Consider the following 22,689-nt stretch of genomic DNA (forward strand, 5'->3'; position numbering starts at 1 on the left):
AACTTTTTAAAGTGCCAAAAAAAAGTAGTGTAAAGAGCGAGGCATTGAGGAGGGGGGTAACCCCCCTCATATACGTAATAATTTCAGTTCGTTTTAAGTTTTAAAGCTGCTCCTTACTTTCAATCGAAAAACTTGTTTTTATTTAATGAAGCTTACAACCATTTTTCTAAAGGTAATGAAAAAACTATGTCAATTAAAGTAAAAGTATATAAAAATTGAAAAAGTAATTAATTAGAAAAATTTACACAAAACAATAGCCTACTTACAAAAACTAAGATATAAACTCCCAGCATTCAATTCTGTTGACCAATGCCGAAGCGCTGGAGGGATTTTTCTAACAATATCGACGGCTTTGAACTTGGTTATCAAACACCAAAATATTTAATGCCCTTAGACTCAATTGTTTATAAAAAGTAACGTATAATCAAAGTAGTTTGTTCAAAGTAAAAGCAAGATTAAGACAATCAAATAAAAATTTTTAATTCAATATTTTAATTTAATTTTGAATACCAAAAACTAATATATTTGACACTTTTATACTTCATAACTGTAAAAATTAAATCTTTTTTCAAAGCGACAACTAGATAAATACAATCACTCCCGAAAAATAGATAAATGGTAATAAAACACAAAAAATGTATCCGTTCATGGTGAAAATGCAAAAATTCCCAGCATTCCGTTCATGGGAAACATTTCTGATTACAGTGGCTTAATATATCAGGTCATGGGTACTCTGCAATGCAAGCAAAAGTTGACGGCAATTTTTTACCGGAGTTGCCCCTTATTAAGTTGTTTTCCCTGTGTTTTCTTTAATTATATGAACTTTCTTGTGTGCTAATAACTGCACTAATTACTAATAAAAAAAATACATATTTAGGATCGCCATAAATAGCTGATTCTTTTATTTCCATATTCTGCCTTTTTTCTTTTGGTTTCCTTATAATTACTTTATAGTCCCAAATTTCCAGGGGGGGGGGGGCACCCCCCTACCGGCAACCATGCTCTCAATTCCCATTTGAACGAGCCATTTTTTACTTTCTACGACAACTCTGGCGAAGACCTAATTTCCAGAGCTTTCAACTACGTTGAACAAAATGGCTATCTCAAAATTTTGATTGGATATGTTTGGGGAAATGGTGGGCGGGAGAGGGGCGTTAGTTGCCCTTCAATCACTTTTGACTATTAAAAAGGTTCAAAACTGGAAAGTTTTATTTTAGTTATGCTGACTGTAAAGTGTTTTATTTAAATTATATTAAAAAATAAACATTTCCCTTACAGTTACTTCATACGAGAAAACTTGGGCTCTGGAAAACTTAGGAAGATACTCAGTACTTTTTCAATATATATATATATATATATATATATATATATATATATATATATATATATATATATATATATATATATATATATATATATATATATATATATATATATATATATATATATATATATATATATATATATATATATATATATATATATATATATATATATATATATATATATATATATATATATATATATATATATATATATATATATATATATATATATATATATATATATATATATATATATATATATATATATATATATATATATATATATATATATATATATATATATGTATATATATATATATATATATATATATATATATATATATATATATATATATATATATATATATATATGTATATATATATATATATATATATATATGTATATATATATATATATATATATATATAATAATAATAATAATAATAATGATTTATTTACCCACCATCTACAAAAGATTATAGTGGAGCAAGGAAAAATAAAAGAAAAAAAAACAATAAAAAGAAACACTTAAGTTACTATTGGAGAAAAACGCCGTCTATTCAGTATCACTTTTATCACAGTTCTTACGGATTCTAGACCATTCTTTGACAGGATTCATAATTCCAAATTTTCAAGACGGTAATTTCGGTGCCGCTTGGGAATAAACAATAGAAACTTTACGTATCTAAAATAGCACTTATTAATTTTGTCTATGTCACTTTCGGCAAGTAGATGAGCCGCACCTGCGAGGTAAATAACGTGAGATTGGCAAACTAAGCGATAAATATAAGCAAGTGATGTCCTGGAGTATCACCCTCGATTTAGAACAACAATCCCGTAAGCACGTTTAATGGCGGAGGTCGTGTGTTTCATAATGAATTTCATGGTTTTGTGGAACGATTAAGAAATCATTAACTCGAGATATTTCAACTATGACACATCAGGGACTGAATGATTCACAAGAGAAACACTATTACTCTTAGTCGTGTTGAAAGGTAGAAACTCGCACTTTTCAATATTAATAGAAAGTCCGATTGACTGAAATTCGTTTTGCAGTTTGTTTAAGTTGTCTTGCTAGTCTGTCTTCGATCTGCTCAGAAGAAGAACTTCATCGGCGTAAGCTATTTAGGATAATTCGGTACAGTGAAGTAGAAGAGATGAAGAGATATAGTTCAGAATCTGAGAAATTGCATATTTAAATATGACAGACCTAAGAACACTGCCTTGCCTCCCGCCTCTTTTGACTTTAATTGGTTCTGAAACTGTATCTCTCCATTTCGCAGATACTGTTGAATTCGCGTACCAAAATTTTATAGTTTTGACGATACTCACACTTACGCTCCTGATCAATAGAACGTCAAGAGATTGCATGTGATTAATACTATCAAACGCTTTAGATAAATCAACGGTGTATACATAAAGAGGTGACTTTTTACTCTCTGAATCCAGTAGCACGTTTGCTAGTAATCTATGCGCCTCTGGGCAACCAACCCCTTTTTGGAATCCAAGCTGGTTATCTCCAAAAAGTACGGTATCTAGCTCAGGAAAAATAGTATATTCAAATGTTTTACTCAAAATGCACGATACACTGATAGGTCTGTAAGATTTACAATCATTGGTATTTTTCCCTTTCTTCGCAAACGATGTTATAATTCCTTTTAGGAAACTGTCGGGAGCAATGCCCCTAATGACGCACGTTTGGAAAAGAATTTGGAGATTAGAATAGAAACTATCAGTTAAGTTTTTAAAATGCATTATTGAAAGGCTGTCAGTGTCTATCTCATTATTACCTTTAGACAGAGGATATCTTACGGTGCTTTTAACCTGTTTTACGGATATGGTGACAACGTAATCCTGTCCTGAGAAATGTCCAAGCCAGATAATAGCGTCCTCCTCATAATATTTGCTTGTGGCAAGATTCTCGATTCCGCAAACTGACTTGTAATAGTAATTTCAATCGTCTATAATCATAAAAGAACTTGATAAACTTCCATCGGCTAAGACTATATTTTGTCATGAAAGGTTATTTCGAGTGAAGTATTGTCCGATAGAATGGTATTTTTTCAGTTCCGTTTTTTGTTTCAGCTCAGTCTTTCGATTAAATTCAGAAATATTCCCATATACGGGTCTTCTACATGCAATCCGTAGACTCAGCCATATTTTTTCTTGTTTCTTTGCTATCTGAAGCTCAACAGACTTGAACCGTCTTAGCTTGTCTGTGCCAATCTTTACACTTACAGTAGGGACTACTGTTGATTGGACCACTTTTATGGCATGGCCCATCTGATTGCAAAAATTCTTAAGATCCATCAAGGCGTAGTCTTGTGGAAGACTGGAAAGTAGTAAGTAGAATGGCACTTTCATGCAAAAAAGAATAGAGGAGACAGTGACCATATATCAAATCAGCATCGCATTTACTCCAATTCTTTTTCTGCGCTCACATCCATGTCTTTTGAATACTCATACTCTGTGATAGGTGGATGAAAAGATAGTCCAAGATAGTCACTGACTGGATCATCTGTGTATATTGTAACAGGGAAATAATAAATGGATCTGATTAACTGAACGTGCTCAATGTTAGATGCATGGCCAATAGAATGGGTACTCGTAAAATCAAAAGATTTCGGCCTAATTTGAAAGAAAATGGCTAAGCTATTTATAAGAAGGTCAGAGTGGATATTGTCTTTTTCTGGATTGCAGTTGAAATCACCAACCATAACCCATTTTCTCCCACTATGCTTGAGAGATTCCAGATGTCACCGAAGGGCATCAGATTCTTTAGAAAACTTTGTCAGTGAGATAACATTATTATAATTAGTAGGCAGATATACATTTATTAACTCAGTACCCGTGGCAAAAACAGACAAAAAGTTACTGTTTTTAATTGTAAACTTTGACGATAATCTCTTTCCTTGTGTACGCTGTAAGGCCTCCAGACGGACAACTTGTTTTTAACTTAGCAGGATTTATGAAAAGGTAGTGCGATTTGGATTTATTAAAGTAATTCGAAATTCGATCCACAAAGTATATATTTCTGAATGAATATCACATCATACAGCTTAAGGAAATCATCCAGAGCTTTCTCTTTATTGTAGGACCCATTAATATTCAGGCTTATAGCTTTTATAGAATTATTAATGAGTAACTTTCATTTCTCAACATTTCTTCTAGTTTCTGCAATTTTAGGCTAAGACAGACATGTGGTTCTTTATATGAGATACATTTAGGTTAAATATTACATGGTGAGTCCTTGCTGCTGATGTGAGGTCTAGAAAATATAGCACACCAGGTACTACATTCACAGCTTTCAATAAGGTGTTCAAAGCTTTGGTACTTAAAGCATCTTCGTGTGGCTTGTTTGTACTTGACCAGTCGGTAAAAAATCAGATCGTAATATAATTCCACTAGAAATTGCGAAGTTCAATGACTGCCTATTCTTGAAAGTCAAATTGAAAAGACAGTTTTCGGTTCGGCCACAGCGCGAAGCTTCCTCTGTGAGGTCGGGGTTGCTTACTGCCAGCAAAATTGCAATAATATCCGTAGAGAGAACCTGTACAACACCAAATTCTTTTTCATTTGTAAGTTTACTCTTGATATTGTTTGGGCTACCATTTGGTAATTTAGTAGAAATAGCGGTAAGGGCCTCCTTGCAAAAATCTCTAGCTTTAACATTGTCGTTAAATTTGACTTCTAATTTGTTATCTTTTCACTGTTTGACCCCTTGTGTCCCCAATTTCGGACTGCAGTTGACAAAATGCCTCCTGTCTGGACAAAGGGTCAATGCAAGGAGCGTCTTCTCTGATTACAGAGCAAGTTGGGGTTTCTCTCGTTTTAGGTATAGCAGTGACTGTTGATTGAAAAGCTGCCAGATGGACACCTGTAGTGTACAGTTTCATCACTGACATTGAGCTTTTGAGATACTGAATTTCTCCTAGTAAAATAGAGAAATTTGTTTCAGGAATCTGGTGGATACTCGAAGGGTGGCAGATTACAAAAGTTGGAAGCTGAATGTTTTTCCTGTCACAATAACCTGGAATTTCCAACAATTCTGAAATTGCTGAATCTTTTGTTCGGCTTTTTGTAGCTTGAGATACTCGTGCAGGGAATGCTAATTCAAGGAGTACCATTTTTGTAATGCAGTGTAATGCAGCTAGCACGAAAAAGTCGAGTGTCATTTTCGACAGCAAAGCTAAATCCAACATTTTATTTGACTGGAGGAAGTTAAAAACAGGGTTTAAATGTAGAGCCATTAGAGTAAAGGATATACGACAGATGGCATCAAAAGACCAGACAAGGGTATATTTGAATACCGATATCTGCTATGAAACAGTTAAAAAAAACCTGTGGGAAGTCCCGGTACCCAAATCGCCTTTCAAACAGTTTAACATTCGCCTTTCAAACAGTTTAAGAATAAATATCCGGCCGGTACCGATACGGCTCTTGTGTTTATTCCCGCTCTCTTCTGCACAGGCTGTCACTGAATTAGCGAAAAATTGATAAAATTTGGCTAATAAATTATTTTTTTTTTAGAATTCGAACTAAAAAATTGTTGAAGACACAGAAATGTCATACCTGTTGTTGCTACCGTATTATTAAATTCAAACAAAGCTATCCATAATTAGTCCATAACAATAAGGTCACTTTAGATTTTAATCAGTAGCAGAGTATTGTGAAACTTCTGTAATCACTCAAGGTCACTGAATATATTAAAGTTCGAGGTACTGAATTAATACGATTTCACAGCTGGTTTTAAAATTGAATAAATCCAAAAATATGCTATCACTCTGAAGAATAAGAGAAGACTGTATAGGATATATAATATAATAGTATATATATATATATATATTTAACTTGAGTGAATATAGTTGATAAAAATCAAGGAGGGGATTAGTGGCTACAGTAGACAAATGGTAAGTCGGCAACTGTAGCCACTAATCTCCTCCTTGATCTTCATCAACTATATTTACTCAAGTTAAATGTATATATATATATATATATATATATATATATATATATATATATATATATATATATATATATATATATATCCCTTTGGATTTCCAATCGAACGAGCATTTTTTGAAGTTCCAACGACAAAGCTTTCTATAAAACCTAGAGCATAACTTACAACCCTTGCCCTGAGGGCTGTTTGGGAGTGTCCTCCTCAAAAACATAATTTCTATTTGGAAATCAACTACGATGAACAAAATGACTATCTCAAAATTTTTATTGGATGTGTTTGGGGAAATGGTGAGCGTGGAACGGGTGTTAGTTGCCTTCCAATCACTTTCGACCACAGTTTATATAATTATCCAGTATGATCTTTCCCTATCTCACCCATTATAAAAACCCGGACCAAGGTGCGAGTGCTCCAGAGAACGTTTTTGCGGATAGAAACATAAGCGTCATCAGATCTTTTCATGGGTAGACAAGTCAGACTGTGATCTAATCGGAAACAAGTGGAAACCCGCTATTAAGAATAATGCACTTTGTTGGAAACAATCGGAAACAGACTAACCCGCTAATACAGAAAGAAGTGGGAGGAGCTTTTTGTTCGCACCAAGAACGAAGACCAGAAATGATCTGCGATAGGCTTACTGGATAATTATATGAACTGTGTAAAAAGGGCACTAGCCATTCCAATCTCCAATCGAATAAGTCCTTTTTAAAGTTCTTACGACAACTGCTTCGATACGAAGTGCCCTGGCCAAAACCAAAAAAAAAAAATAATAAATAAATAATACATTGTGCCAGCATCGTTTTTTAATTAGGCAGCGCTATTGCGCTGCCTATGAATCCTTCTAAAATGCCTTAATATTAAATACAGATGGTTCCAGGACAACTGAAAAAAAATTATGAGCAATTTGTATTATTCTAAGTTCAGAAGAGAATGCAATTTTAACATCTATTTCGCACTATAAGCGTTTCAGGGATCGGTTTGCTTTTATCTTTCTGTACTTGAGGCAATAACGAATAATTAATGATTTGTTACCATGATTGGATCTCGACCTGGAACATGTTTCTCTGCTGGCTGTCGGAATTTTAGCATCCTATGGAAAAAGTATCTATAGATGGTGCTCTGCGTAAATTAATTTTTTAAATTTTGAATTCAATATTTGTAGCTGAGTTTGCCTTTAAATAGCCTACTAACGATTTGGGTAATTGACTAATTTACTTTCTTCATCTTAATGATTCATAGATGGATTGAAAATGTCGGTAAAATTCTACTTTAGCTACTTTTGACTATCTTGGAAAGGGGTTAGGTTAAGAAAATGAAACTTTCAGGGATGGGTCTACAGGCTAAAGTATGTCCTGGGAAGATACTTTGAAGTATCCACCTCCACTCCTTCTCCCTCTAGAGGTCCTGACCTTTGATGACCTTTAAAAATATGTGAGTTATAGAAGTGAAACCTTGCAAAATAGATCTTCTGCTTAAATGAAGTACAACAAAATTGTTTTCAGCTTCACAACTTTCCTCAATCCCAATTTATAAGGTTTAAAAGATATGCAAATACATTTCCTAAATTTTGGAAATAAACTATTTATATGTCTTAAAATTCTGCTCAAATAACTGAAATTGCATTTTCAGAGCTAAAGCCAGAGAAAAAGAAACTGATAACTGATGTCATGTAGGCTAGGCAAATTTCATGACCCTCTAGAGGGAGCAGGAGTGGAGGTAGGTACTTCAAAATACCTTCCCGGGACATACTTTAGCCTGTAGACCCATCCCTGAAAGTCTCATTTTCCTAACCTAACCCCTTCCCAAGATAGCCTAGCCAAAAGTAGCTAAAGTAGAATTTTACCAAAATGTCTTTAGCTAGTGGAATATACATGGATAGATCATAAATAATGGCATCAAGTGGTATAGACTATTCGACTTTATTTGTAACATCTCAGTGCTATGATTTGGCATTAAATAGTGTTACATAAGTGATCTATGTTTCCATTTGTTGCTGAGTCAGTTTGGTCGATAGCCTAGAAGTACTTTAGACGGCTAAATGGTACCTTAAATGTTTTACCATCAAAATTCTGCTGCTCAGATGAAATATTAGGACTTTCGATCCTGCTTGGATCACTACCTTGTGATGACTGTTGTAGTTGGTTAAGTTCTGGTGGACGATTGCCTAGAATTGCTTCAACCAGTCAAAGGCCTCTTACAGGGCAGAAATCAGATAGTAAAAAAGAAAGTACCGTTAATTCCTCTTTTCATAGAGGCTATAATCATCACTGCCATTAGCTGACAAGTTCATTTACCACCTCCTTGTCAAAACAGACACAGGATAGGATCCCAGTACTCAGACAGTACCTAATATTGGGCAAACTATCCTGATTAAACTCTATCTTTTCCAAACATGGAAAACAGAAACCTAATCTTGAACATGGGGTGTAGCCTATAGGTTTAGGTAGTTGAGATTGGCTGATAGGCTAGTTAGGACCAGGCTTGGCTATTTGGAATTGGATGAATAACAACTTAGAAAACTCTGTTTTCAACATTTAAATTTAGGCAAAAGTTACCCATGCAGCCTAATCTATTTAAATAGGCATACAATTATTCTGTATCACAATGCTTGTCTTTGATCAGTATATTGAATATTGATTTTGTCTCTGATTTAGAAACTATGGTCAAACTTTAATATTCTTCACCTTTTCTTAGAATACCTTAAATTACATTTGCCAGCAGCAGGGTGAGGGTGATCCTCCTATAGAATGTTGTGAGACTGGTGATCTTGTGGTGCTGCTTTCTTTGTTCTGACTTGGGGACATTCCAGCTGAATTTCTACTCCATGTTTATTCAGTCACCATCCACTGACTTCTTGAATTTTTGATAGATTTTGCCTGGACTGTTGCTTCACTTATAGAGTTCCACAAGGGGATGCCTTGGACAGCAAAGAAGTTGTATTTTCTCTGTTTTTGTGGGTAAATCATTGTAGCTTCTTTGATTGTTCCCTGGTGATTTTTGACTCAGCTAGAAAGAAAAGGGCATTTCCTGCATCAGCATCCAAAAGTTTCTTCCTCATTATTACATTTCCACTCTCTTTTCCTATAGGTAAAAGTTGGCAGATTCAGCTTCTTCACACATTCCTGATGCTGCAGGTGTTTGAAGTTGCTCAGGAGCTTAGTAGCTCTCCTTTGGACCCTCTCAAGTGCATGCTTATCTGTTTATAGTGGGGGTGCACAACTTTTGACCCCAATTCAAATTTTGGATGTACTAATGCCATTTACAGCTTTTTATAATTTTAAATTTTTTAGTGGTGATGGTTACTTTTATCAGTCCAAGTGCCATGTTGGCTCATGTAACTTGGTGCTGAACACTTCCATGGAACTTGGATGTGCTATCTATAATACCAAGTTAAAGTTCAAGTTTTTTAATATCCATTAAATTAAAAATAAAAAAAATAATGACCCACAGTGAGGTGAACTCATGTGTGTTTCATACACTTAACAATCTCCAAAGATCAGAATAAGAATATGGTTCTTCAACTCTCCACATGGTAACAAAACACCCAATAAACATGGATAATATTGGGAAAAACTTCATTAAATTTGTATAGCAGGACATATCACAAATTTGGCTAATAATCCTGCATTCAATTTTCACACCAACAAGTTATTTTTTATAACCAAATAAAAAACAAAATGAGCTCCACTAAAAAATCCAAATAAAATTAATACATGCCAAAAGAGGTCAAGCTCTTCTTTCACATTCAGGAATGGTTCTTTGGCCTGTGCTGGGCAGCATGACATATTTGTGGTATGGGTTTCATTGTCAAAGATAGGAGAGTATTTTCAAGGCTAGGCTCAAGCCTTAAGTGTGTGTCCATGATTAGGTTCTACTATTAACTATCAGTGCATTTAAAATATTTGGCATTGTTTATGACTAAATTCAAGCTAACAACATTCTTACTAAGAAAATTTAGGAAAATTCAATAGTGAAACCATCCAAGTTCTGGGTGGTGTAATAGAGATATAACAGTGATTTGACTACTGAAATGGTGATTAGCTGCCCAACTACTGGGTATCTTACCCTAGGCCTAGTCTAAATGCAAAATGTTGCTTATTTTGTATATTTGTCATTATTATTTATGACTTTTTGTTATCAGCAGTTATTTCATAACACTAAATAAAGCCAATTTGAAAGAGAATCAGCAAAATTTTGTATATAGCCAAGGACTGTATCAAGTACCATTGGGGCTGATAAGGAGTAATGCAGCAAGCCTAGGTACACATCTAGAAATGCACTTCAACAGCTAAGCCACTGCCAGCACTGGCTGTTTTCCACAGGATTTGTCATTATCACCAGCAAGGTACAATTGTACAGAATGCCACATTCTTTCCAAAAGTGAAAAAATTTGTTTATGACCTTGGATCAAGATTTGCACAGATTTTATTTAAGCATTTCACTTCCCTTGGTTTATCTTTTTTTTTCATTAAGGGTCTAATTTAAAAATTAAGTCAGTGAAATTGCAGCTCTTGCACCAATGTTTAATTTTTTACTTTAAAATGTTTGACATTGCAAAGTAACTGGATTAGGTGAGACCTCTAACCTATACTAAATCCTTATTTATATTAACTAAAGAAAACAAGTTTTTTTTTAAACTGAAAGTAAGGAGCAACATTAAAACTTAAAACAAACAGAAATTATTCCATACATGAAAGGGGCTGTCCCCTCCTCAATGCCTCACTCTTTATACTAAAGTTTTTTATTGTTGTAAAAAATAAAGTTGTGAGACAGAGTCAAACTTTAGCATAAAGAGCAAGACGTTGAGGAGGGGACAGTCCCTTTCACATATGGAATAATTTCTGTTTGTTTTAAGCTTTAATGTTGCACCTTACTTTCAGTTAAAAAAACTTTTTTTAATTAGTTTCTGAACATTTTTGAATTAATGCAGCTTTGATTTTGGCTCACTGTACATGAATAATTAAAACAAAATTTGCATTTTAATTTTCCTTTTTTTGGCTATTTGGCTTTCTTGAAATTTTGTTCTAATGTAACTTACGAATTAACTTATGTAACAAATTTCTATATTTGTATGTTTTTATTATGTATATTAGGGAGTTCGCTCCCTAGTCAATACCTCACTCTTTTTGCTAAAGTTCGAATTATGTTTGAATCACAAACCCCTGAACCACAAAGGCCAGTTAATTAGAATAGATAGCTCTTCTGAAGGTACTAAAAAAACTTTAGTGTAAAGAGCAAGGTATTGACTAGGGGGCAAACCCCCTCATATACGTAATAATTTCTGTTGGTTTTAAGCTTTAATCTTGCTCCTTACTTTCAGTTGAAAAAAACTTGTTGTCTTATTTAATTTCTGATCGTTTTTTAAATAATGCTGGGAAATCTGGCACCCCCTTCATAGGAATGTCCCTTCCCCCAAGGAAATATCCTCCATGGAAAGATCCTCCCCCGTAACCCCTACTCTGACTGACCCCTCACTAGAAAAAAATTCCTCCTGAAAACGCCTGTATACTTCCCAATAACCAATACTATATGTAAACAATGGGCAAAGTTTATAACTTGCAGCCCTTTTGACTATGCTGAACAAAAGGGCTATCTCAAAATTTTGATTGGGTGACTTTGGGTAAAAAATGAGTGTGGGAGGGAGCCAAGTTGCCCTCCAATTTTTATAGTCACTTAAGCACTAGAACTTTTAATTTCCGTTTGAATGAGCCCTCTCACTATATTCTAGGACTACTGGATTGATACAATCACCCCTGAAAAAAATAAAAAATAAATACACATCCATGATCTTTCTTCTGGCAAAAAATACAAAATTCCACATTTTTGCAGATAGGAGCTTGAAACCTCTAGAGTAGTGTTCTCTGATATGCTGAATCTGATGGTGTGATTTTCATAAACATTCTATTACTTTTAGTGGTTTCCCCCCTTTTTTCAAAAATAAGGCACATTTTCTCAGGCACATAACTTTTGATGGGTAAGATTAAACTTGATAAAACTTCTATATTTGAAATCAGCATAAAAATCTAATTCTTCTTATGTATCTATTGGTATTAAAATTCCGCTTTTAGAGTTTCGGTTACTATTGAGCCACATTGCTCCTTACTTACAGTTTGTTACCACAAACTGTTGGATAAAGTTTTAAAGAATTCTGATTAATATGTTTTAAATAGTAATTTTATATGTTTAAAATTACTATTTTCTAAGTCTTAAAAAGAGCAAAGAAGTAAAGAAATGAGCTCAAAAATATATTCTTGGGGCATAATTGAGGCTGTTCATCCATTGCTGAAAGTTTCATTTGCCTAACATAACTATTTTTTAAGATAGAAAAAAACCGTTTCATTAACCACTAACAGAACTTTAGTAAGACAAGGACTTGTTGGAAAAGATAAAGCTGGAACAGTTGGTTCACAGTAATTTGTTCTGCAGGACATTTTCAACAGGAGTAAGTTGTTAGACTCTGTAGAAAATGTAAACAAATGTTTAGCCTACTGTTTGCGTTTTTCAACAGTCTTAACTCTCAATAATCATCATCAATCCACTTTACTGACAGGCCTAAGTAAGGCTTTGTAATGGGTAAAATTGCAATATAGAAACTTTTTGTCTGCTCTAAAGCTGTTAGGCTAGTTGAACAAAATTTTTAGAAATAGATCTTTCTACAAAGACCTTACATGTATTAATTTCTAATAGAATACAGAGAGCATGTGTTTTGACAAGCTCTTAGAATTCTTTTTTTGATAATTATACAGCCTGATGCAGTGGCATCAGTTCAAAAACAAATTAGGGATGGGGCAAAATTTACTCTCAATATCCTGGGGGGGGGGGTAATGTTGTCATTTTCAGATTTTTCTATGAAAACACCAAAAAAACATTTTTCAATGACCCCCCCCACTAATTTTAAAAAAGTGTAAAATTTGCCCACCTTTTATTAAAAGTTGGTACATGAAGCCTTTATTCTCCGTGTGCCATTTACCCAGTTTAGAGCCCTTATCCCTGGGGCTATATTTATGATATTTTTTGGACCTATGAATGAATTTTACTAAAATAGCCATATTGAAATACTTGTCATATGACATATAGGGCTGCATTGGTGCCTAAAGGTACATGGGACATTGAAGGGTAACAACCCACCCTCCAACCATTTAGAAGGGCAATAGAGCTCAGAATTTGTAACTAAGTTAAACCTTTTCCTGGTGTCTATGGCCTTATACCCCACTTAGTGACCCTGGAGAAAACAATATAATAATAATACATAGGAGACAAATAACTCTTTCTTAAGTCAATGCAAATGTGTTAACTACAATTTGTTCCTCAAGGAATCTATAGAGATTATTATGAGTGTTTGATTCTTGTCAGGAAGAGCCACAGATTCACCCAAAGCTATTGAGCCTTTCCTCTAAATATTAACCAGAGGTTGTAATTATTGCAAATTGTGGTAGCTTTTATGAGCTACAGAGAGTTAATCTCAAAATAATCACTTCCTGATCTTCTTCTACATTCAGCTATAAGCTGTCAGGGGTTGCTCAAAGCAGTCAGCAAGACCTTCTGTCAAACACATCCACATAGCAAATATACTTAAATATCCAAGGAAGATTGAATATTTTCAATTTTAGAGCAATGGAAAAATTAAGGTATGAGTTTTAAGACTGAGGCACCCATGACCCTCATCTGGCTCCTATAAAATTCATGAAAAAGGGCCCTTTTGAAAAGACTAATGCAGGCCCTGTCAAATATCTTGCTTTGGCTACTTCCCTCAGTTTTTGTAATGCAATTGCTGATAATTATGAAAGCATTTGCAGTTATTTTTCTGTGTTTATTTTTATTGCCAAAGACTTACTTTGAAATAGATAGAAAATGTGGTGTGCGGTTTTAGGCAATTTGCACTAAAATGTTCTTTATATCTAGGTTTAGCAACAAAGTGAACCTGAATTGACATGGATACACCCTCAACAGGAATTTTGAGTAAAGAAAATAAAGATGAAGATGCTTTGACCTCAGAGAAGAATGAAAGTGTTGGCTCTACTTTTTTAGCAAATTTACTTTTAAAAGATCATCAAAATTCTACTTCCCAAGGTTGTATTTTCCAACCTTGTTTTTCCTTCTTTTTTCTTCTCTTTTGCAGAGCTTAGTAGAATAATGTGTCCTGAAACAGAGAATACTTAGTAGCTTTTATTTTTGGCAATGCTTTTTGACTCTTTACTGTATTTGTTGTCTTTTTTATTGCAGTTTTATTCAAAACAAATGTATTTGAGTGAGGGAGGTAGATTTTGGTTTTGGTTTACATAATCTCCAGACCGTATCTCATGTATGAAATGCATAGTCAAAACCACAAATTGGCGGTGAGAACTTCCCCCCTCAAGAGTGACCCAGAGGACCTCCCTCCCAAAAGACTGTAAAACTTTAGGCCCAAAATGTACTTCTTGGTGGCTTTAGACCCAGGTTAAAAAAAAACTCACAAAAATCAAAATCGAATTTCTCCTCTTCTTTATTTTCAAAGTTGAAGAATTTTTTTTCTTTGGATCATTTTATGATTGTATATAAATATTGTTTTATATAGGATTATATGTCCATATCTACATTCAAGCACTCTTGAAACACGTAACTCACTAGCACAATTTGGCTACATTTTTATTCAACATAACATAAATATGAATTGTAGGCCTACATAGGTGCAGTATATTTTGAGTAGATTAGTGGCTACAACTGTTGTTAAAATCAGAGGTAACGCTCTAGCATGGTCTGTAGTAAAGGGCCATAAGCCTTCAGTATGTTATTTGCTTGTTATTTATTTATTTTTTTTCACAAGTCCATTTGGTGAAAATTAATTGGAGGGCAACCATCTCACCTCCTTTGCCTTTCTTTTGCTACCCAGCCCCACATAGCATTCAAATACACCTAATAAACATTTTTGATAGCAGTTTTGTTAAATATAGTCAAAAAGATCAGTAAATATGCCCCTAGAGACAGCAAGCCTCTCATAGACCCTGGACCTAGAGATAATACAATTGGCGATTGACCCCCCCTAAAAAAGGGTTCCAAAAGAGAGCCAAAAACCTTTTATTTCTTATTGGGTCTAAACTTGTATACCTGGGTCTTCAGACTAAGGGAGACTCAATGCAGAGAGAGATATTGTGACAAATATTGCCCTCCACCCCAAAATAAAAAAAGGCCAAGAAAGGACTTTTTCCCTGGCCATGTTCAAAAAAAGGAGAAGGTCGAATAAATGCGCACCCAGGAATGGCGTAACCCCACAGCGCCTAGCATAAAGGCCGTAAAAATGCAAATAGCCAATTGTTTACACATTATTTTTGTGATGGAAAAAACAGGGGCTTGTTTGACATTGGTTGTGCGATTGGCTTGTAGCTTTCAGGGATTGGTCTCTAGGCAAACAGAGTCAATTTTTAGCCTGAAATAGGCCAAAACATTTTGCCCGTACAGTTCAAAACCTGAAGCTGTAAGGCTATGGGCAATAAGGCATTTGATGTAAAAAGGAACATCCTCCCTTCCCCATAATAGGGCTAAAAAAAGCGGGCCAAAAATTTTTTTTCGTGATGGACTCTAAACTTATATAGTTAAGGCCCCAGGCTTAGGTTGGCCCCTCAAGCCAATGCAAAAAGAAAATAGAAAAATTGGTTCCCCTTTAAATGGGACCTAACAAAGGGCAAAAAAAAATTTCCAGCCATTTCGCTTGAAGTTTTTTTCATAGAAACTAAGGAGGTTCTCATTTGCTTTGAAATTGAAAGTTGTAACACCCTTTTTGAGGGCCAAAAGAGATTTAGAAGCAACAGGCTCCCTCCCATGGATTTTATGCTACTCACCCTCCCTCTCCCCTCACGCCCTGTCCCCCCCCCACCTCTCCCCCTATAAGATTGATATTGTATCAAAACTTTGAAATCTCCATTTTGTTCAAAAACGTCAAAAGTTTTAGCAAGTATGCCTCCAGGGTTGACCTCACCCCCACAGACCAAGGAAAATGACCCTAAATCGTTTAAATTAGATGGGTGAGGAGGGAGGTTAGTAGACTTTACTCCAGCTTGCGGTAATTTCCGTTTTTTTAAGGCTGAATTATTATGGGACTCTATTTCTTCTTGTAACATTGTAACAGGTTGTAACATTGCTATTTACTTAGCTTTAACTAAACTTGTTTTTTTGGAAATGTTTTTCTTAAATTAATAGCCTCATAGAAAGAGTGGAGTGCAGTATCAATTGTTTTGGGTGTTAATCTTACTTTGACTTTTGTTATAAAAAGCCCAGTACTAGAGAATGATCTTTTAGGGTTCTATACCTTTATGTTTTTTCATATATATATATATATATATATATATATATATATATATATATATATATATATATATATATATATATATATATATATATATATATATATATATATATATATATATATATATATATATATATATATATATATATATATATATATATATATATATATATGTGTGTGTGTATATATATATATATATATATATATATATATATATATATATATATATATATATATATATATATATATATATATATATATATATATATATATATATATATATATATATATATATATATATATATATATATATATATATATATATATATATATATATATATATATATATATATATATATATATATATATATATATATATATATATATATATATATATATATATATATATATATATATATATATATATATATATATATATATATATATATATATATATATATATATATATATAGGCCCATACTCAAGTTTTTTCGAGTTTTCACTTTGAATATAAGTTGTTTCCCAATATTTGAAATTATTTCTTATATTTATTTTTGTATAATGGTTCTTTGGTTTTTCCTCTAGTTAAATGTCTTTCTCATTTTTTGCTTACACTGTGATTGAGATTCTTGACTTTCTTCTGTAGTCTCACTTGCATATTTGCATTCTCTATCAAATGTATTTTCTGATGTGAGTAAGTTAATAAACTTCTGGTCTTATAGAAAAAGTGTCAAACTATGTCTGCCAATGGACAGTATAAAAACGCTTGCATTACACTTGCCAATGCTTCAAAATCCTAGTGAGTGTTTAAATTTCTATTTAAAAAATAATCTGAGCTTTGGAGTTTTTCCAATTCGAGTTTGAGCATGTGAAAACATTTATAATCAAGTACACTTACTTACTTACATCCCATCCATCCTCACGGGAGGTTTTGGGGCCACTCCTTTCGAAATTTCATGGACCAGTGCTCGATATGCTGTTTTGCCAGGTGCAGTTCTGAATAGTTGGATAGTTGGATAAGTTGCAGTCAATTTTCCCAAATCAAGTGAAAATGACAATAAAAACTGAAAAATAAGCCATTTGATACCATGAAAACACTATAAAAGTACTAAAGATACTTTATAGTACTATTAAAGTAAATATATACTAAAGAAAACGGATCTGTTTCTGTTGATGCTTGAATTATGCAGGCTTATGTTAGTTTCGACAAGATTTTTTAAAAAAACTAAATTTCAGCTGGGGGCAAACCTAGGTCTGGGGGGGTGGGGGGCAAACCTAGGTCTATGAGGGGCAGTTGCCCTCTGCCCCATAGCAAATTACGTCCCTGTTGCCGACTAGGATCCCACCTATTTTCGCCCCTTACCCAGCAGGTGTCAGGGAGAGGATGTCATGCAGGAATAGGTTGAACAAATGCGGGGATAAGATGCATCCCTGGAGGACTCTGGAAGTTGTCAAGAATTCATCAGAGAGGCCATCTGTAGTCAGAGTTTGGCTTTTGAACTTGTTGTACATGTCATTAACAATTTCGACGATTTCGTCTGGGACACTAGTGCTTTAAAATATGCCAAATATATTTCCTCCATATAAGGTTAAAGCCCTGTCGGAAATCAATGAATAGTTGATAGAGCTCTGTTTTAAACTCGATGTAGCATTCCATCAGTTGGCAGTTATAATACTATGGTATAGGTCAACAACATCTTTTGAGTTGACATTTATTAGTTCCGCAGAGACACCGTCTGGTCCTGGAGCTTTGCCATGCTTCAGGGATTCAATGGCCGCTTTGGTCTCGAATCTTATTGGACGTGGCGGGTATCATACTTTGTGATTGGAAAATAGTATAGGACATTTGGTTCCGTCACTACTTCTGGGTTTAATTTCTTATTAAAATATTCTTTCCATTGGGTGGACTTTATTTTCGCATCATTGATATCGTTCCCCTGTTTGTCCAGGATCACACACGTTGTAGGATCTCTCCTGGTGGATAATTCTCTGACTGTTTTGAAGAATTTGTGACTGTTACCTTTCTTGAACAGGGTTTCACTGTCCTTACACTTCTTGGCAATGTGTTTTCGGAGTGCCTTTCAGATTTCTTGTTCGACTTTTCTTCTGAAATGTTTGTAGGTGTCTCGGCTACTTTGGTCAGCTTTGTTGCTATATAGGCGTTTTTGGTCATGTAGCTGTATTATGTTTTCAGTTATCCTATGTTATTCATCTTTAGTCTTTCTACCAAGTATGTCATTTCCAGTCTCTGTTATTGCGGGGGTAGTATGTTCGGCTAAGCGGTCAATCTCTTCAGGAATTGTGAGGGGTGTGGATATACTCATGATATCCCATAGTTTTGTAGAGACGGTAGTGGTATAAGCGTCTTTTTTGGTAGGTCGCGGAGAAGGTCTCTTTGGAATCTGGAAATCTTTGCTGTCTTGGCAAGTCGTTTTAATTTTAGCTTTAGTTTATACATCAGCAGCGTGTGATCCCATTAAAAGTCTTCTTCAGGTAGTGAAACAGTGTCTGTTACTGAAGACTTCCATGGTCTGGATATTAGAATATAGTCAATCATGTTTTCAGTCATTCCAATGGGTGATCTCCATGTAAACTTCTGTTGGTGTCTGTTTTTGAAAGCGGTGTTGGTGATATATAGTTTATTTCTCTTCAGAAGTTAATTAGCCGTTCTCCCCTTGCATTAATGCGACCTTGTCCATGTGGGCCCATGACGGCATGGGCCCACTGCCCACCATCCGACCAGGATGGCTACTGCCCACCCTTGCGTTGTCCATTATGACAATTAGTATATCGTTTTTGAGTATCTGATCAGTTACACTCTGTATTTGGAAGTAGAACTGACACAATCCGCTAGGTTTCGGGCAGAGTCTGGAGCGTATATTTGGACGACTGAGAGATTTCCGATGGGTCTTTTCAGATGGATGTCGCAATTCTTTCCGATACAGGAGTGAAGTTGATCAGTGAACTTCCGGTGGTTGGAAAGAGAATGAAACCGGCACCCTGTCGGTGAACATTGTTGGTACGTCCTGACAATAAGAAAGTGGTTTCAAGAATATTTTATTCTCCAGCTCGGGGGAGGTGCGTCTCAGACAGGCCAACTACACCCCATTTGTATCTATTTTGTATCATTGTCGAGCATAATTCGATATTAAGCCCTATATTAAACACGTCCTTCCTCCAATTTTGGAAAAAATACTTTGATGTCCTTTCTCATCTGTCAACACCTGGGTGACTATTTAGGACCTGTTTTTGAGGGAAATGGTAAAAATATTACAACAAGTGTGAAAAATGAACTTACTTGAAAAACATATAATTGTCAAACATTTATAGTATTGCTACTAACCAAATATGTCAAACAATTTCTTTTTTAAACTAAAAACAAGACGATAGAAACATGTTGAACTGGTGGTATTTCCAAGATTGCCTGTTTGGAAAACTGGAACTGGAGCTTTCCTTTGCTGGTGTATCAGTGTGTAGACCAGGGATTGGGAAGACTCCTACCACCTTTACAAAACGTGAATAACTATTCAATAATATGTGCCCTTTAAAATTGTAAATTCGCTGTAGAAATAGCTTTCATTTGGCTATTCCTCCCCCCTCACACACCCTTACCCAATAAAAAAGTAAACCTATGTTATAGTTATGTAATGTATCCAATTAGCTCATGAGATAAGTCTGTAGAACAGTTTAAGGTTTAATGTAAAACTTACATTATTTAAGGATGAATATACTATAATTAAAATCAAAACTTTAAAAGAAAAATGTAGCAATGATACCATTTGCCCCCCCTTTAAATCAATGGGCTTCTACATTTCTTGTTGTTGCTCCACCTCCTGCTATGGATAATTCAATATAGAGCAATGTAGAGCAAAGGTTAAATGGTCCTTACATAACTGTCAAAATGACAATAACAATTAATCTTATTAGTTCTCAGTATTACTTCCAAATATGTTCCAAAGATTGAGTCCATGCCCTCCTGTAATCACTTTGCTTCCCCCAAAGGGGTATGGTCATCCCTGGCTGAGAACTCCTGTTTTAAATAATGTGGAAAATCACACTGCCTTTTTGTAGTACCAAGCAAAAGAAACTTTCGAAAATAGCTATCATTTATGTTTGTTGTAACGAATTGTAAGTAAAGAGCCGCCCATGCCAATAGTAACTTAAACTTTAAAATGAAAAATCTTGATAACAATACATATTGAAAAAAATATACTTTTCTTGACCATTAAAAATATGTAATATTTCTGGAGTTTAAAGTTACCCACCATAAACTATTAGCATAAGAAGTTAAAAATTCTTAGAAATAGGAAATTGACGAAACCCCCGAAAAATCCCAAAAACGCCCTTCCAAGAGCCCTGCATAGAAGGTTTGCAGTTCTTTTATGAGTAGCCACAAAGTTTTAGATTTTACTTGAAAAAACTGGTCACAGATACTTGTTTATTTGTATGTTTGATATTTTTTTTCTTCAGAAACGATAATTTCGAATCAGGGGTGGTAGAATATTGGGATAGGACTGTTTCGAGTGGAAACTTCCAAAGTTCTAGTGCCCCTTTGAAGTAGAAAAGATGTCATGCCATAGAAAAGTACTAGTAAAATAAAAATTTTGGCTTGACTTAGTTAATTGCTTTCGAGTAAAATTGCTTTCGAGACTGCCAGAACTTTTAGGAGTATTGAAGACCTAAGTTCATGGCCTCCCAGTTTGAGGGGCTATACTGCCTTGGAACAGTGATTTAAGTTTTGGGCCTGTGTGATTCAAAGTCTCGAGTCTCAAGGGATTTTGTCAATAGTGAATGCTTTGAATTAGAGAGATTGTATTGTTGAGCCCATTATTTTTAATTTTTGCAAGGGATCTTTGTGCCAATGCTAGGCAGAAATTTTACCAACTCTTGTTTGCAAGATCAATTTAAAATTACCCGGGCCAAATGATAAATTGTTCATTTTTTCCAGACTCTGCAAAGCCAATTTCACGAGTGAACAAGTTCTATTTTCCTGGAAAGTGGCGACTGAAGAGACATTCAGCTGTTACCTCCAGATCTATAAGGAAATAAATGTCACTACTTTTTTCACAATTATCACTATCATCAAAAAACAGGTCTTCCATGAATGGGATGGAAAGAGATCATAAGAAAATATTTAAAGGAAGTTATACCTTCCTGGGGGGGGGGGTAAAGAGTGAATCTTTGAATAGATTGAGGTGGAGGAGTAGCGTGCGGTGTTGTTTTAGTCCAAGGCGACTTGGTGCTGAACGGTAGTGATCCTATGATCAATCTCTTCGCCATTGACGTCGTTGCTATCGACAGAGCATTCTTACCAAGTCACCGCCGCTTATTCAGAGCTATTGGTAATAAAAGCTATACCGTCATCAAGGTCAATTATTTTGATTGCTAACGTCAATATTTATCATATTTGTCTTGTTTAACATCACTATTTCATCTTAAAGACTGTTTACATCGTCTCGCTGGGATTATTATCAATGTTATCATCATCTAACCCACAAAATGATGTTACAGAGCTTTATTTGCACCACCCTGCTTATCTTGCACCTTGCACCAGTCTTATTTTACAGTCTTTAGTCTTATCTTGCACCCCCCCCCGCTGCTGTAATGCAATGTTTAGAGAACCATTATCTAAGTTAGAAACTGTCAAGGATTTAAAGAATTATGGATCGCCTGGTCCTTACTTCTTCTGTTAGAAATTATGGGCTTTTCAGTCAAGACTATATAGCCCTCAGGCTATTCACAAACATAGAAAAGTTCTTCTTCCTTCAAATTTTCTCTCCTGACGAAACTTCGTAATCTTTCATCTTATTATGGTATTTTCTGGCAGAATAATCCAACTAGATATCAGCCAATGTCTTGTTGTATGTCTTAACCAAGATTTTCGAAAGGCAATGCTGTTTTGTCTTGTTGCTTTTATAGATTATGAAGATTTTTTTTATGATTTATAGCTAGATTTTTGAGAAAAGCATGAAATAGCGCTAGTCTCTGGACTCGTCCCTGCTGCTTTGATTTGGAAATTCACAATTTTTTTGATTCTTTAACCCTACACGATTCTTTCGCTGATTTTATCCCATTTTAGTGTTTGGGGCACGTTATCTTGGTTTAACTCTTATTTTTCTGGCAG

The 22,689-nt window shown here is 34.6% G+C and overlaps 1 protein-coding gene across 1 annotated transcript in view; it reads left to right on the forward strand.

The window, feature by feature from the left end:
* The first annotated feature begins 7,447 nt into the window (after positions 1 to 7,447).
* Positions 7,448 to 22,689, forward strand: part of bora (aurora kinase A activator-like protein bora) — a 34,707-nt gene continuing 19,465 nt past the window's right edge. The window contains exons 1-2 of the mRNA XM_089097011.1: positions 7,448 to 7,484; positions 14,189 to 14,356. Of these exons, the coding sequence (XP_088953137.1) occupies positions 14,218 to 14,356 (139 nt within the window). The 5' untranslated portion in view covers positions 7,448 to 7,484; positions 14,189 to 14,217. The remainder of the gene's footprint in view (positions 7,485 to 14,188; positions 14,357 to 22,689) is intronic.

This window comes from Artemia sp. Qi Xiang Cuo, chromosome 11 (assembly GCF_049724085.1).
Source record: "Artemia sp. Qi Xiang Cuo chromosome 11, ASM4972408v1, whole genome shotgun sequence".
Taxonomy (NCBI): Eukaryota; Metazoa; Arthropoda; class Branchiopoda; order Anostraca; family Artemiidae; genus Artemia; species Artemia sp. Qi Xiang Cuo.